We start from the raw sequence: 17568 nt of genomic DNA, 5'->3' as shown, positions 1-17568 counted from the left end.
CTCGCCATACCTGCTACCTCCGTGCCCAGTAAAAGGCTATTTTCCACAGCTGGAGACATTTTAACTTGCAAGCAGGTCTGCTCTTTCTGCACACAATGTGGATAAGCTGATTTTTCTGGCAAAAAACATGAAGGTTGAGTGAAAGTCACCAGGGTTAAAGGCTGGGGGGGGGGAAAGAAAAGTTAATCTGAGGCTGAGTTGACTTGAAACTGTTTAATGTTGCACTTTTTATATGTAGAAGAAAAGTTTTGTCATTTTATTTCATCTGAGCAACAACTTGAAGCAGTTTAATGTTGCACTTTATATGTGGAAATGCTGCACTTTATATGTAGAAAGGTTTTGTTAAGAAACCAATTCTGAGCCTTATCTTATTTAGTTTTTATTTGATATATGTTGACTGCATTAACCCTGGCAATGGACCCTGTGTGTATATGTATGTTATGCCATTCTTTACACATTTGGTAAATAAATACCGTATTTTCCGCACTATTAGCCGCACCTAAAAACCACAAATTTACTCAAAAGCTGACAGTGCGGCTTTTAACCCGGTGCGCTTTATATATGGATTAATATTACGATCATTTTCATAAAGTTTCGATCTCGCAACTTCGGTAAACAGCCGCCATCTTTTTTCCCGGTAGAACAGGAAGCGCTTCTTCTTCTACGCAAGCAACCGCCAAGGTAAGCACCCGCCCCCATAGAACAGGAAGCGCTTCTTCTTCTACTGTAAGCAACCACCCGCCCGCGTAGAAGAAGAAGAAGCGTGCGGATATTACGTTTCATTTCCTTTGTGTGTTTACATCTGTAAAGACCACAAAATGGCTCCTACTAAGCGACAGGTTTCCGGTTCATGAAAAGACGCAATCTCTACATCCGCACACGGACTACTATTTCACAGCAACTGCCTAAAGACTTTCAAGAAAAGCTGGCTACTTTCCGTGCATATTGTAAAAACAAGATAGCTGAAAAAAAGATCCGGCCAGAGAACATTATCAACATGGACGAGGTTCCACTGACTTTTGATATTCCTGTGAACCGCACTGTGGATACAACGGGAGCACGTACGGTGAATATTCGCACCACAGGGAATGAGAAGTCATCCTTCACTGTGGTTCTAGCTTGCCATGCTAATGGCCAGAAACTTCCACCCATGGTGATATTCAAAAGGAAGACCTTGCCAAAAGAGACCTTTCCAGCCGGCGTCATCATAAAAGCTAACTCGAAGGGATGGATGGATGAAGAAAAGATGAGCGAGTGGTTAAGGTAAGTTTACGCGAAGAGGCCGGGTGGCTTTTTTCACGCAGCTCTGTCCATGTTGATATACGTATGTTTGTGATTGCACATTTGCGTACATTTTGGGAGTGAACAGAGTTGTTTGAACGCTGGTTTTTAATATATTATTAAAGTTTGACTGACCTATCTGACTGTTTTTTTGACATTCCTTTAGCGCAGTTAGATGCGGCTTACAACACCGGGCGGCTTATAGGTGGACAAAGTTTTGAAATATGCCGTTCATTGAAGGCGCGGCTTTTAACCCAGGGCGCCTTATGGTGCGGAAAATACGGTAACCAGAAAATGCATATTTAGTTTTTTTCTTACTGTACCGAAAATGAACCGAACCGTGACCTCTAAACCGAGGTACGTACCGAACCGAAATTTTTGTGTATCGTTACACTCTTAGTTTTACAGCATGTATCAAACTTTGCCTAAACTATAATCCTCATTGAGAAACAACAACAGGGTTTATGTTCGTGGTATGCATGCTCACGTGTTTTACCATATTATCTTTTCGAGTGAATCTCTGACCGCACACTGAGCAACAAAAAGGTTTTTCTTCCGTGTGCGTTTTCCAATGTCTTAACATAGCTGGTTTCTGAGTGAATCGGTTGCCACAAACCGAGCAACTGAATGGTTTGTGTCCCGTGTGTATTCTCAAGTGTCGTACTAAATCTATCTTCTGGGTGAATCTTCTCGGGCAAACTGAACAACTGAAGGGTTTTTCTCCGGTGTGTTTCGTCGCGTGAAAATTCAAATGTTTCTTGGAAACAAAACTTTCGTTACAAACTGAGCAACTAAAGGGTTTTTCTCCCGTGTGCGTTCTCATGTGATCAGACAAAATGTTGCTTTTAGTATAGCTCTTACCACAAACTGAACACCTGAACGGTTTTTCGCCGGTGTGTGTTCTTATGTGTCTCAACATATCTGCGTTGTAAAGGAACCTTTTACCACAAACATCACAACTTAAGGTTTTTTCTCTCGTGTGTTTCGTTGTGTGTCCTGTCAAACCTGATTTGGTAAAAAAGCTTTTACCACAGAGTGAGCAAATAAAGGTTTTTTCTCCTGCGTGCGTTCTCATGTGGTCATCCAAATGTCTCTTTAGAGAAAAGCTTTTACCACAAACTGAACAAATGAATGGTTTTTCTCCTGTGTGCGTTCTCATGTGTTGAGTGAGATTGCCCTTGTGTGTGAAGACTTTAGCACAAACTGAGCAGCTCAAACCTTTTTTACAACTCTTCTTTTTAGAGCGTTCAGAGTGTCCGTTGTTAGTGTGCGTCCTCATTTCACAATCCCAGTCTGTATCGCTGCTGAAAGGTTCCTCAAGCCCATCTTCAGTCTCACTATCTGATAGTGGCGCTAAGAGGTTCTCTAGTTGTGGTTTCTCTTCGTCGTCTTCAGTCTTCACAGAGACAATGGTCAGTGGCAACTTGGTGAGATCAGCCTCCTGAGTGATCCAGAGTTCCTCCTCTTCTTCTTCTTCTTTAATGTGGGGTGGCTGTGGATCCTCCTGCTTCAAAGTGGAGCTCCCCACCTGTGGCCGAGGAGTAAGTTCTTCTGGATAACCAATCAGCTGCTGGTCGTCTGCGGGACACAACACAAACACACAAAAGTCTGTAACATAGTCCCATACCTGCCAACTTTTGAAATCATAAAAACCTAGTAGCCAGGGTCCAAGGGCCGCAGGCCCCGGTAGGTTCAGGACAAAGTCCTGGTGGGGGGTTCAGGGGGGCTTCCGACGCAAAATGATTATTAGCATTCAGACAGGTTAAAATGCTGCTAAAACCATCACTTTTCTATCAGTCACAGTGACTTTTCAAAACAAAAATATTACAGCAAAAATCATATGGGTTGATTGACATGTTTATTCTGTAAGCTAACTTCAATAGTTTGAAATTATTTTGACAGTTAATGCCAGTTATCCTGTCAACCTTTCACAAGACTTCAATTTGTTAATTGGAAGTATAAACACTTTTTACAGTAAACAAATGGTAAAACAGTACTAAACAATTCCATTGGAAAAAAAAATTGGTGTCATTATTAACTTTCTGTCCAAGCTTGTATAATCTACTGCCTTGTTCAATTGTAAAAAATATTCTGTGCCTAAAATTCACATTTCTATCACAATTATCATACTGTAAACATGGTAAGCTAACTTCATTAAAATTAATAGTCCTGTCAATAGCATGGAATTACAATTCAAATGTAGTTTTTTTGTAAGCCTTTCAAAAGAATTCAAAATATGAAAAATTAATGAAAATTAATTTAAGCCATCAGACACTTGAAAAGTGGCACATCACATCTCTAATGTAATCATTTGAACTTTTCAACAGAAATAGCACTGCAAAAATATTAAGGACATACTTCTGTAATTTGGTAGTTATGCTGTCAACATTTAACAAGATTTCTTCAACTTGGACTTGAAAGCATAAATAGTATAAACACTTTTAACAGTATGTCGTGCTGTGAAATACAGCCAACAGGATTGCGCACCAAACACGAAGCAAGGCCAAAGTGCATGCATGCTGCAGGAGAACAAAGGACTTCTTTCATTTAAGGTTTGTGTTAAACCATCAAACTCATTCGTTAAAAGGACTCTATAGTAATATAAAGCAAATTTTTCTGGACATTATCATGCAAGAAAAGTTTATTTTTGGGACCGCGATCACCGCGTAATGATTTTTAAAGGTTGCATTACAAACATTTAACTGTCCCATGTGATCAGCCAGTGCGATTGGAAGTCCATGCTCAATTATTGCCTCCGTAAATAAAACTTCGGCATTTATCACATCCAAAGAATCTGTTTGGGCGACGAAAAACGTTGAAAGTTTTCCACTTGTATCGCTAGCAACGGCATTAGACTTGTGTTTTTTTGTCCCAACGTGGTCTTTTACATCGCTAATTCCTCCGTGTCCGATCGAAACATCTTGTCTGCACAAGGTGCAATTCGCGTAGTTTTCACCCTTTTTTTTTTTTAATTAATGAAAAACCGTATTTTTTATCACTGCAACCGTAACCCGGAATAGGTTGATGAAAACCGTACGAATTACGGGAAAACCGGAGTAGTTGGCAGGTATGCCACAGGATATATCTAGCCGTGTTGACATATTTTCACCCATCTTCACATATTGCTTCCTGTTGGTTAAATAACTTCTTACCCAATTCAATACCAAACCTCTGATGCCATATCGTTCTAATTTTCGTATTAAAATATCATGATTAATTGTGTCAAATGCTTTTGTTAAGTCCATGAATACTGCGGCCGCACATTCTTTACCATCTATTGCATTGGTAATTTCTTCTGTTATTTTGGTTAATGCTATTGATGTTGAGATATTTGCTCGGAATCCATATTGGTTCTCCACAAGAGTCCCACTTTTGTTAATAAATAAATCTAATCGACTATTGAATAATTTTTCCAAGATTTTGGAGAATTGTGGAAGTAATGAAACTGGTCTGTAGTTAGTAAACTGGTGTACGTCTCCATTCTTATAAATTGGTACGACTTTTGCAATTTTCATTATATCAGGGAATTTACCGGTTAAAAATGATACATTGGTGCCTACTCTTGTAAAAAGAGCTCAGCAGCACATGCACTTTTTGCATAGGATAAAAAGAGCTCAGCAGCACATGCACTTTTTGCATAGGATAAAAAGAGCACAGCTCCCTCCGCCCATCCTACAGAGGCACTATAGAGAGCCTGCTGACCAACAGCATCTCTGTCTGGACTGGAGCCTGCAATGCCTCAGACTGGAAGTCTCTCCAGAGAGTGGTGAGGACGGCGGAAAAGATCATCAGGACTCCTCTTCCTCCTATCCAGGAGATCGCAAAAAGCAGCTGCCTGACCAGAGCTCAGAAAATCTGCAGAGACTCCTCCCACCCCCACCAAGGACTGTTTTCACTGCCGGACTCTAGAAAGAGGTTCCGCAGCCTCCGTAGCAGAACCTCCAGACTCTTGAACGCATCAAAATAATTCCCTCAATTCCCCCCCCAAAAAACGGATTAACTGGCTGGAATATAAAGACAATATAACATACATCCATAAACCTGGATGCATATGCAAAAGTGCAATATATTTATCTGTACAGTAATCTATGTATTTATATCTGCACCTTATTGCTCTTTTATCCTGCACTACAACGAGCTTATTGTCAGGTTCAAACCCCGATGACATCTATTAGACAAGACAAGAAGCAAGGAATTAAACAGAGACAGGATTCAATTTGGCTCATGAGGAGAAACGTCTGGGCTGTACTCTTGTACAGTCTTCCACCACTCTCTGACGAAATGGTTGCACGCCTCCTCTTTTATTTGGACTTTCCCTGATTACATAGCAACAGCTGTTTCTAAGGCAGTGGTTCTCAAACTTTTTTTTGTCATCCCCCACTTTGGACAAGGGGGAGTTTTCAAGCCCCACCTGCCCCCATCGCCCCAACAGAGCGCTAATGCCAAGCTTTAACATTTTCAAATTTATTGAACATCAAGTTGTATACATTCAAACTCAATAACATAAAATAACATCAAGTTCAATAATAAATAAAATAACTGTGCAGCTGTGGTATAACTTGCATCAAGTTCAATAATAAATAAAATAACTTCCATCAAGTTCAATAATAAATAAAAAAAAGTGTTATAACTTGCATCAAGTTCAATAATAAATCAAAAAAAGTGTTATAACTTGCATCACGTTCAATAATAAATCAAAAAAAGTGTTATAACTTGCATCAAGTTCAATAATAAATCAAATAAAAGTGTTATAACTTGCATCAAGTTCAATAATAAATCAAAAAAAGTGTTATAACTTGCATCACGTTCAATAATAATAAAAAAAAGTGTTATAACTTGCATCAAGTTCAATAATAAATCAAAAAAAGTGTTATAACTTGCATCACGTTCAATAATAAATCAAAAAAAGTGTTATAACTTGCATCAAGTTCAATAATAAATCAAATAAAAGTGTTATAACTTGCATCAAGTTCAATAATAAATCAAAAAAAGTGTTATAACTTGCATCACGTTCAATAATAAATCAAAAAAAGTGTTATAACTTGCATCACGTTCAATAATAAATCAAAAAAAGTGTTATAACTTGCATCAAGTTCAATAATAAATCAAATAAAAGTGTTATAACTTGCATCAAGTTCAATAATAAATCAAATAACTTGCATCAAGTTCAATAATAAATCAAAAAAAGTGTTATAACTTGCATCAAGTTCAATAATAAATAAAACAAAAGTGTTATAACTTGCATTAAGTTCAATAATAAATCAAAAAAAGTGTTATAACTTGCATCAAGTTCAATAATAAATCAAATAATAGTGCCACTTTGCAATCTTTGCAACAACAAAAAAGGAGGAGCTATGCATTTGGCAAGACAGGGCAAGTGACAGCACTTTTCCCCGGGAGAGGGAAAAGTGGGCAAAAGACACACACAAACACCACCTTGCTTCACTGTGAAACAGCACGGCTGTATGATCAGCTCCCATTTCCTCACACAGTGCAGAGAACAGTCGCACTTTCAGTGGTCGTGTTTTGATCAAATTTACCGCGCTCACAACATCTGTTAAAACCTCATTGAGTTCGGGGCTGAGCTGCCTTGACGCGAGTGCTTCCCGGTGAATGACACAGTGTGTGCCCGTCACATTTGTGTTTCTCTGCAGGCGCTGGCTCTGGCTCGACGACCTTTGAGGTGCGAGTCACAAATGTATATATTTGTGTAATTGTGATCCACACATTAGCCTGCTACCCATCCGCGCGAAAGTTTGTTCCGCTTAGCCCCGCCCCCATTAGTTACTGTTGCTATGTCTGTCAAACTTTCGCTCCTACCGAGAAATTTAAAGCCTACAGTAAAAATAAGTACCGGTAATTTCCATTTATTTATATAGCGGATTCCACAGACAGACTCACAAAGTGATTTACAGTGTCTATAGAAAATGAAAGCATAGTAAAAAAAAAATCTAAGAATATAATAATAAAAAACATTTTTTAAGTGAAATTTCCTCCCGTTCCTCGCGCCCCACCTGTCATGTCTCTATTCCCCACCAGTGGGGCGCGCCCCACACTTTGAGAAACGCTGTTCTAAGGGGAGATGGGGTCGTAAAAAGCTGTTGCACTCGGTCACAAAACAGTTCAAAGAAAAGATGCCTGGAACTTGCGTCAGGTCCTGCTTCCTCTCTGCTTTGTAGATCTCGGGTCAAGACAAGATCTTCCCGTGGATCACAACAGATCAAAGAAACCAACACCTTCATGTCGCTTCCCACCGTACACAGTGGAGTTTTACAAGCTTTTTGATTGGTAGGATCAAAGACAGCTTTTGTCTCCTCGCCGGGAACTCATGGGAACACAAAGTTTTGTGATAACTTAGATACAATTATTCTGACACTAATGCAACAACTTAACTGTACTGTAAAGTTCAAATTTGAATGACAATAAAAGGAAGTCTAAGTCTAATGACTCTGTCCATGCCCGCCCGCCCGCCCACCAAACTAAACCCATGGAGCGTCGCTTGACTTCGACGACGACTATGGCCCTCGTGTAACCTGGCCAAAGGTCGGTCTCATGCCCTCAAAGCGCAGGGAGTTCCAGTGCATATCCCCACTAGGGATGTCCCGATCCGATATTTGGATCGGATCGGCTGCCGATATTTGCCAAAAATTGCGTATCGGCAAGGCATGGGATAATGCCGATCCAGATCCAGTTAAAAAAAAACTCCGGTCCGTGTTTTCCAACGCACCGATTTAAATAATACATTCCACTTTTCTGCTGCTCCCTAATTTCCGTTCCGCATTTTCCAGCACACCTTCAACACATCCACAATTCTCACGCAGTTGCTTTTAGCTGCTGGCATTACACGACAGGCTCTTCTCACTCTTTCCTGTGTCTCCCTCTCACAGACAGCGAGCGCACCTTCTTACACACGTCACATACTGTCACGTCACACGTCACATACTGTCACGTCATACGTCACATACTGTCACGTCATACGTCACAAACGTATACGTCCTCTCCCAGCAGAGAGCGAGGTAGCGGCATGGCTAACGTTAGCTGTGATGCTAGCGCAGCCGCTAAGGTGCGCGCCTGCTCAAGCGTCCTCTGCGCACGAAAATCTATGCCACGCACAAAATCAAATAAAAAAATAAGCGCATAACAATTTTCGACACACGGACACGACAGAGACAACAGTTTTCGTCATCATTGTTCAAATATTGTGACGTCTGTCGAGACGCTTATCTCCATTCGGTGCCACACGTCCACACCATCAAAATGCTGAGGCAAAAATGTCCACATCAACACCCGTATGAAAAAATTTGTGATTTTTTTAGTTGTGATTTCCTTCTCTGCATGAAAGTTTAAAAGTAGCATATATTAATGCAGTATGAAGAAGAATGTTTTAATGTAGACATGCAAGCCTTGAAAGAAAATTTTGAAAATCAAGACTACATTTCCTGCAAATGGGTGCATTTCTACCCTATATTTTAACTTTAGATTTATTCTCATATCAAACTCTTTTGGCTATCTTTTTGACACTTACATCCGGCGCCCCCCTCCACACCCTGGATTATAAATAATGTAAATAATTCAATGTGATTATCTTGTGTGATGACTGTATTATGATGATAGTAACAGTTAGAGATGCTACCTCAGTAGAAACATTTAAGTCCCATCTCAAAACTCATTTGTATACTCTAGCCTTTGAATAGCCCCCCTTTTTTTAGACCAGTTGATCTGCCGTTTCTTTTCTTTTCTCCTCTGCTCCCCCCTATCCCTTGTGGAAGGGGAGACACACAGATCCGGTGGCCATGGATGGGGTGCTGGCTGTCCAGGGTCGGGACCCGGGGTGGACCGCTCGCCTGTATATCGGTTGGGAACATCTCTGCGCTGCTGACCCGTCTCCGCTCGGGATGGTTTCCTGCTGACCCCACTGTGGACTGGACTCTTACTGTTATGCTGGATCCACTATGGACTGGACTCTCACAATATTATGTTAGACCCACTCGACATCCATTGCATTCGGTCTCCCTAGGGGGGGGGGGGGTTACCCACATATGCGGTCCTCTCCAAGGTTTCTCATAGTCATTCACATCGACGTCCCACTGGGGTGAGTTTTTCCTTGCCCTTATGTGGGCTATACCGAGGATGTCGTTGTGGCTTGTGCAGCCCTTTGAGACACTTGTGATTTAGGGCTATATAAATAAACATTGATTGATTGATTGATTGATATCTGATAGTATATATCTGTATCATGAATCAATTTAAGTGGACCCCGACTTAAACAAGTTGAAAAACTTATTGGGGTGTTACCATTTAGTGGTCAATTGTACGGAATATGTACTTCACTGTGCAACCTACTAATAAAAGTCTCAATCAATCAATCAAAACGAATAGAATCATCATACTGCTGTGATTATATGCATCAAGTGTTCATTCAAGGCTAAGGCAAAATATCGAGATATATATTGTGTATCGCAATATGGCCTTAAAATATCGCAATATTAAAAAAAGGCCATATCGCCCAGCCCTAGTTCAATGATGCCATTTCTGTTTGTCATGTATAATTTTGTCTATTTTGTGTTTATCCTTGAATAAACAAGTCAGTTTCTTGTTACCAACCATTGTGTATTATTCAAACTCCCCTAATTCAGCTGGCTAGTTGTTATCAAGAGTACTAAAACCCTTTTCAACATGATTCTGACAACTAAGTAGGCTAAATAACTTTAAACTTTAATACATGCTCGGATAGGCCAGTATCGGTCAGTATCGGTATCGGATCGGAAATGCAAAAACAATATGGGTATTGGATCGGAAGTGCAAAAACCTGGATCGGGACATCCCTAATCCCCACTGCCACACAGACATGGTTCCCACAGGAGAGATCACCTCTGACGCCACGGAAAGGTGCCAGGTTTTCTGGAACTTTCGCTGGCTCGTCCTCTCGGATGAGAACACGCAGCTGTGTGAACACAGTCTGTCATGTCTGTGTAATCATGTTTTGTTTTAGTCATGTTTTGTTTTGTTTAGTTATTGACTCTTTAGTTTCTGGCTTTTCACTCCCTTGTCTTGTTTCCATGGTTACCCATTAGTTTCACCTGTTCCACGTTTGGACTCATTATGCACTCTTGTTTGTCACCATAGCAACCCATTAGTTTTCACCTGTCATGTCACGCACCTGTTGTTAATCATGTCTGTGTTATTTAAGCTTTTCATTTTCTGTTGTTCATCCTGGTGTCATATCTTTTCTAACCCTGCTATCCTCTCGTATCAAGCCACAGTAAGTGTTTTTATTTCGTGTTCACAGTTTCTGCCTTAGAGCAAGTTTTGTTTTCATTCGCCAAGTTTTTTTACCTCCGCCATTGTTCGCGCCTTTTGTTTGCTTCTGTTTTGTAGTTTGTTAGTGTTTAAGATAAATCATGTACCCACCTTCAAGCCATGTCCGATCCAAGTTCAATTGCATCTCGGGAAAACAAACTCCACAGTCCAAGTTCTGACACAGTCAGGCTTAGCATTCGTCGAAATTTGTATTGGATTATGGCTTCTCACGATTATAAAAACATTATAATCGAGGAAAAACGATAAGTGAAATGAATGTCAACTGAAGCTGAGACATTCGCGCATTATGGAGGCGACGCCTATGCCGTGGATGTGGCAGTCCGTCTGTTGCAAGCTGTAAAAACACAGAATGCACCAGACTGGCGGTTTTTGAATGCATTTTTAAAGTGATTATAGGTTCGAATTGATTGCTCCTATTAGCTGCATTGCTAGGCACTAAGAAGGAGACCATTTTTACATGTTAGAATGCAAAACAAAAATCTTGTTAAAGGGGAACATTATCACAATTTCAGAAGGGTTAAAACATCAAAAATCAGTTCCCAGTGGCTTATTATATTTTTCGAAGTTTTTTTCAAAATTTTACCCATCACGCAATATCCCTAAAAAAAAGCTTCAAAGTGCCTGATTTTAACCATCGTTATATACACCCGTCCATTTTCCTGTGACGTCACATAGTGAAGCCAACACAAACAAACATGGCGGAAAGAACAGCAAGCTATAGCGACATTAGCTCGGATTCAGACTCGGATTTCAGCGGCTTAAGTGATTCAACAGATTACGCATGTATTGAAACGGATGGTTGTAGTGTGGAGGCAGGTAGCGAAAACCAAATTGAAGAAGAAACTGAAGCTATTGAGCCATATCGGTTTGAACCGTATGCAAGCGAAACCCACGAAAACGACACGACAGCCAGCGACACGGGAGAAAGCGAGGACGAATTTGGCGATCGCCTTCTAACCAACGATTGGTATGTGTTTGTTTGGCATTACAGGAAACTAACAACTATGAACTAGGTTTACAGCATATGAAATACATTTGGCAACAACATGCACTTTGAGAGTGCAGACAGCCCAATTTTCATCAATTAATATATTCTGTAGACATACCCTCATCCGCTCTCTTTTCCTGAAAGCTGATCTGTCCAGTTTTGGAGTTGATGTCAGCAGGCCAGGGAAGCTAGGGTCGATATTCTTCTCTTGATCATCTTCGGTGGCATAAGGGACGGTGTGAGCCAAGACATCCAGGGGGTTTAGCTCGCTCGTCTGCGGGAACAAACTGCCGCCTTTGCTTGCCGTGCTACCGATGTCCTTTGTCCCTGAATTGCTCACACACTCCGGCAGATTCAATGGGGGTCTGGCGGCAGATTTCTTTGACTTTATGGTTGGAAATGCATCTGCTTTGAGTGTCGCAGGATATCCACACATTCTTGCCATCTCTGTCGTAGCATAGCTTTCGTCGGTAAAGTGTGCGGAACAAACGTCCAATTTCTTGCCACTTTGGCATCTTTGGGCCACTGGTGCAACTTGAATCCGTCCCTGTTGGTGTTGTTACACCCTCCGACAACACACCGACGAGGCATGATGTCTCCAAGGTACGGAAAACAGTCGAAAAAAACGGAAAATAACAGAGCTGATTTGACTCGGTGTTTGAGAAAATGGCGGATTGCTTCCCGTTGTGACGTCATCGCTCCGAGAGCGAATAACAGAAAGGCGTTTAATTCGCCAAAATTCACCCATTTAGAGTTCGGAAATCGGTTAAAAAAATATATGGTCTTTTTTCTGCAACATCAAGGTATATATTGACGCTTACATAGGTCTGGTGATAATGTTCCCCTTTAAATGTCAGAATAATTGTATCTACGTTATCACAAAACGTTGTGTTTCAATGAGTTCCTGGCGAGCAGACAAAAGCTGTCTTTGATCTTACCAAGAAGAAGGCTTGTAAAACTCCACTGTGTAGGATGGGAAGCGACATGAAGGTGTCGGTTTCTTTGATCTATTGTAATCCACAGGAAGATTTGTCCTGGCCCGAGATCGCCAAACCGGAGAGGAAGCAGGCCCCTTTTCTTTGAACTGTTTTGTAACCAAAGGCGACAGCTGTTTACGACCCCCTTCCTTTAGAAACAGCTGTTGCCATGTAATCAGGGAAAGTCCAAATAAAAGAGGAGGCGTACAATCTTTCGTCAGAGCGTGGTGGGACACTGTACAAGAGTACAGCCCAGACGTTTCTCCTCAATGAGCTGAATTTAATTTGGTCTCTGTTTAATTCCTTGCTTCTTTGTCTGTTTAATAGATGTCATCAGTGTTTGAACCTGACATTAAATTTTACAGTTGACCCAATCCTTAACTCTCAAATTTTTTGAGAAAGAAGTATTAGCATCTAAAAAATGTATTTCTTGTAGAAATATACAATGATATGTACCGTATGCCTTTTCGATTAAAAAAAAACATTTTATTGTAACAATACATTTGATGTATTTTCAGTCCCTGACGTGCATCTGGCTCTCAGATAAATCTTCGCTGACATTGCTTAACACGATAACACACCTGTTGTTGTTGTTGTTGACTTTGGACTGACTATCGGCTGCACGACATCAAGGCCGCAGAACAGAGACACGCGGCAGGCTTACACACACACACACAAATGTACGCCACACACACATACCACACTCCCCATCCAACGCCTTTGACGCGAATCCCTTAGGGCAGGGGTCGGCAACCCAAAATGTTGAAGAAGCCATATTGGACCAAAAATACAAAAAAAAATCTGTCTGGAGCCGCAAAAAATTAAAAGCCATATTACATACAGATAGTGTGTCATGAGATATAAATTGAATTAAGAGGACTTAAAGGAAACTAAATGACCTCAAATATAGCTACAAATGAGGCATTATGATGCAATATGTACATATAGCTAGCCTAAATAGCATGTTAGCATCGATTAGCTTGCAGTCATGCAGTGACCAAATATGTCTGATTAGCACTCCAACAAGTCAATAACATCAACAAAACTCACCTTTCATGCACAACCTTAAAAGTTTGGTGGACAAAATGAGACAGAAAAAGAAGTGGCATAAAACACGTCCTAGAAAGTTATACATGTAAACAAACTACGGTGAGTTCAAGGACCGCCAAAATTAGTAGGACAAAACGGCGCTCGCCAAATACTCGAATCAGTGAAGCATGTTTAATATAAACAGTGTGATTTATAACAATTAGGGAGGTTTGTGTCATGTTTGTCCTCCTACAGAAACCATATTAAAACAAAAAATAGATTGTTTTCCCCTCATCTTTTTCCATTTTTCATACATTTCTGAAAAAGCTCCAGAGAGCCACTAGGGCGGCGCTAAAGAGGCTCTAGAGCCGCGGGTTGCCGACCCCTGCCTTAGGGGTAATGGACGGAGGGGCAGCGCCCGAAGAGCTGCAGCCTGCCACCATGGCCCCCCACTCCCTTCCCTCTGTTGCTAGATATCTGGAGATGTACGTTGTAATATGTATATGTGCTTTGCTATGGAGGTTTTTTGCCACTCCAGACTAGATTGTATTTTTTGTTACTCATCCTTCCCCAGCGTTGACCTTTTTCCCATCTTTTACGGGGCGCCTTGTGACGACCCATCAGCGTTCCTGTTCTGTAACCCTGTACACTGTTTGTTTGTCTCATCTTGAACGGGTTTGTGCTGAAAACAAAGTTTCGTTGTACTTGTGCAATGACAATAAAAACCTACCGACCTACGATACATAATGAATAATTCCGTTGGAAATCACAGTGTTGAAAATAACGTTCAAGATATAAAACATGCATTTTAATCCATCCATCCGTTTTCTACCGCACCCGTTCAAGGTTGTGGGCGGCTCAGCCAATCCCAGCGGTCCTCCGGGGTACAGGAGGGTGGCATTCATGGTAAGAAGTATTTTATTTTATTATTGGTTAGCTTCAGAATAACAATATTATTACAAAGGTTAAGAGACTTATTATACTCTAAAAATATTGGTCTTACTTAAAATGCACGCATTTAGTTGTATTCAGTGTTGTATATAAAATATTACATGGTTCACACGGAAATACATTTTAAAATATTCATGGCTCTCTCAGCCAAAAATGTTCCCGACCCCTGATCTAAAGCATATTTTTAAGCACGGTAGACCAGGGGTTAGTGCATGTGTCTCACAATACAAAGGTCCAGAGTTCAATCCCGGGCTCGGGATCTTTCTGTGTGGAGTTTGCATGTTCTCCCCGTGACTGCGTGGGTTCCCACCGGCATACTTGCCAACCTTGAGACCTCCGATTTCGGGAGGTGGGGGGGGGTCGGTGTGGGGTGGGTTCGTGGTTGGGGGCGGGGCTAAGAGGGGAGGAGTATATTTACAGCTAGAATTCACTAAGTCAAGTATTTCATATATATATATATATATATATATATATATATATATATATATATATATATATATATATATATAAGAAATACTTGACTTTCAGTGAATTCTAGCTGTATATATATTTATTTTATTATATATGGATAGATGGATGGATATATATATATATATATATATATATATATATATATATATATAATAAAATAAATATATATACAGCTAGAATTCACTGAAAGTCAAGTATTTCTTATATATATATATATATATATATATATATATATATATATATATATATATAATAAGATAAATATATATACAGCTAGAATTCACTGAAAGTCAAGTATTTCTTATATATATATATATATATATATATATATATATATATATATATATATATATAATAAGATAAATATATATACAGCTAGAATTCACTGAAAGTCAAGTATTTCTTATATATATATATATATATATATATATATATATAAATAAAAGAAATACTTGAATTTCAGTGTTCATTTATTTACACATATACACACACACATAACACTCATCTACTCATTGTTGAGTTAAGGGTTGAATTGTCCATCCTTGTTCTATTCTCTGTTACTATTTTTCCAACCATGCTGAACACCCTTTCGCAGGTACCCAGAAAGGTTTCGAGTACCACCAAAAAAACTGAATCTCTGAAGACAGTATAAAAATCTGTGTTAAAGGTGTACAAATACTGTTTGTATAATACGCATGTTATTGTTTACAAATGAGGGTTAAGAGTTCAGTACTAAAAAAAAAAAAAAGAATGTGGCTTAAGTAGAGTTTTTTAATTGAGCTGCTGCATTTTTTGGTTGGGTTGTTTATTTATTTTGAGTAACTTCTATACATTTCTAAAAGGGGAATAATGTAATAGAGTGATCTATGTTTGTCTGTTGCCATCTCCTGGTGAATGTTGGCTATAGCGTACTGGGGCTACTTTTTGGTTGGCCAACGATTTACGTGGTGTTGCGCACCTGACGTCACTCGGGTCCGCATGGAGCTGGAGGGGGCGTGGCTTCCAGCTCCGCCTGAATTTTGGGAGATTTTGGGGAGAAAATTTGTCCCGGGAGGTTTTCGGGAGAGGCGCTGAATTTCGGGAGTCTCCCGGAAAATCCGGGAGGGTTGGCAAGTATGCCCTCCGGCTTCCACCCACCTCCAAAGATATGCACCTGGGGATAGGCCCCTCCCACTTCCAAAGACATGCACTGGGGATAGGCCCCTCCCACCTCCAAAGACATGCACCTGGGGATAAGCTCCTCCCACCTCCAAAGACATGCACCTGGGGATAAGTTGATTGGCAACACTAAATGGTCCCTAGTGTGTGAATGTTGTCTGTCTATCTGTGTTGGCCCCGTGATGAGGTGGCGACTTGCCCCGCCTTCCGCCCTAATGCAGCTGAGATAGGCTCCAGCACCCCCCGCGACCCCAAAAGGGACAAGCGGTAGGAAAATGGATGGATGAAACTCCACTTCCTTCTTCAAGCTAACAATCATGGCGGCTCTTTGTTTACATTCTTCAACCAAGTCGGCTAATTACTCAACACATTTTTCAGACTTGAAATATATATATATTTTTTTAAACAATCAACTCACTCACCTTTATCTTCAGTTTTTATCTTTATCTCCGTTGGTGATTTGCTGGAAGTTGATTCTTTTTCATGTTCTCTTTTACATGACGTCGCCATCTTAGCATAGCAGTAGTCGTCCATCTTCTATCACGTCTTCAATCTTCACTTCACATAACTCAACTTAGGCTTTAAAAAAGACGATTATTTGAGGTATTTGTTGCTATATTCGCTGAGACTATTTTTAAAACTTCTCCGGGAAAGCGACATCAGCCTAGTCTGCCATCTTGGTTCGTCAACACGCGCATGCGCGTTGCAAATACGGCGTTTGCGCATCTTTTTCTTCCTGAGTGATTACAGTTTTACAAAAAAAAAAAAAAAATGAAGAAAAAAAAAATAAACTGTTTGATTTTGATTTTATATTTCATACAACATATTTAAAAATCCCCAATGAAAAGAAACGGGAAAAACTGACGGACACCGGAAGTATTTTAATTTTCAAAGTAAAAGCGGGGATAGGAAATACGGTAGCCTTGTGCGTGGCTTAAATCTCTTTGGGAATACTACACAGAAATAATCATAGACATGGTACAACGAAGACTGACACTTACAGAAATCTCTACGCACATATCACACGGCTTTAAATCGCTACTTCCGGTTCTCGAAAATGGAAATAAAAAATTCCGTCGGTCCTTGAAGTGCCGTGTTAAAAATAAACACCATTTTGTGGTCTTTTTTCTGTTTGTGCTTACAAGGGATTTCAATTGTTTAAAAAAAATAAAATAAAAATACAAAAGCAAATCTTTTTTTTTAAACTAGTCATTTCCATTTTAACACACACAAAAAAATCATGTTTGTATTTTAAAATGAACAATATTTGATTGATGTTGTTTTTTTTGGTGTTAGTTTGTGTGTTTTAAGCAATTGGCTTATAATAACACATTTGTCAGGCTTGGACGAAGGAAGGGACTCAGATGCAGAGATGTGATTCCAAATAAAGCT

The 17568-nt window shown here is 40.0% G+C and overlaps 1 protein-coding gene across 1 annotated transcript; it reads right to left on the bottom strand.

Annotated features, from left to right (window-relative positions):
- Window positions 1-919: 919 nt before the first annotated feature.
- On the bottom strand, window positions 920-16855 carry LOC133619187 (uncharacterized). Its single transcript, XM_061980112.2, has 2 exons — window positions 16599-16855; window positions 920-2859 (listed from the first exon to the last, which is right to left on the bottom strand). Exons 1-2 carry the CDS (start codon window positions 16708-16710, stop codon window positions 1721-1723), a joined length of 1251 nt encoding a protein of 416 aa, XP_061836096.1. The 5' UTR covers window positions 16711-16855; the 3' UTR covers window positions 920-1720.
- Between the last annotated feature and the right edge of the window lie 713 nt (window positions 16856-17568).

This window comes from Nerophis lumbriciformis, linkage group LG20 (genome assembly GCF_033978685.3).
Source record: "Nerophis lumbriciformis linkage group LG20, RoL_Nlum_v2.1, whole genome shotgun sequence".
Taxonomy (NCBI): domain Eukaryota; kingdom Metazoa; phylum Chordata; class Actinopteri; order Syngnathiformes; family Syngnathidae; genus Nerophis; species Nerophis lumbriciformis.
The sequence above is the reverse complement of the archived record's forward strand: the minus strand, read 5'-3'. Positions and strand labels throughout refer to the sequence as shown.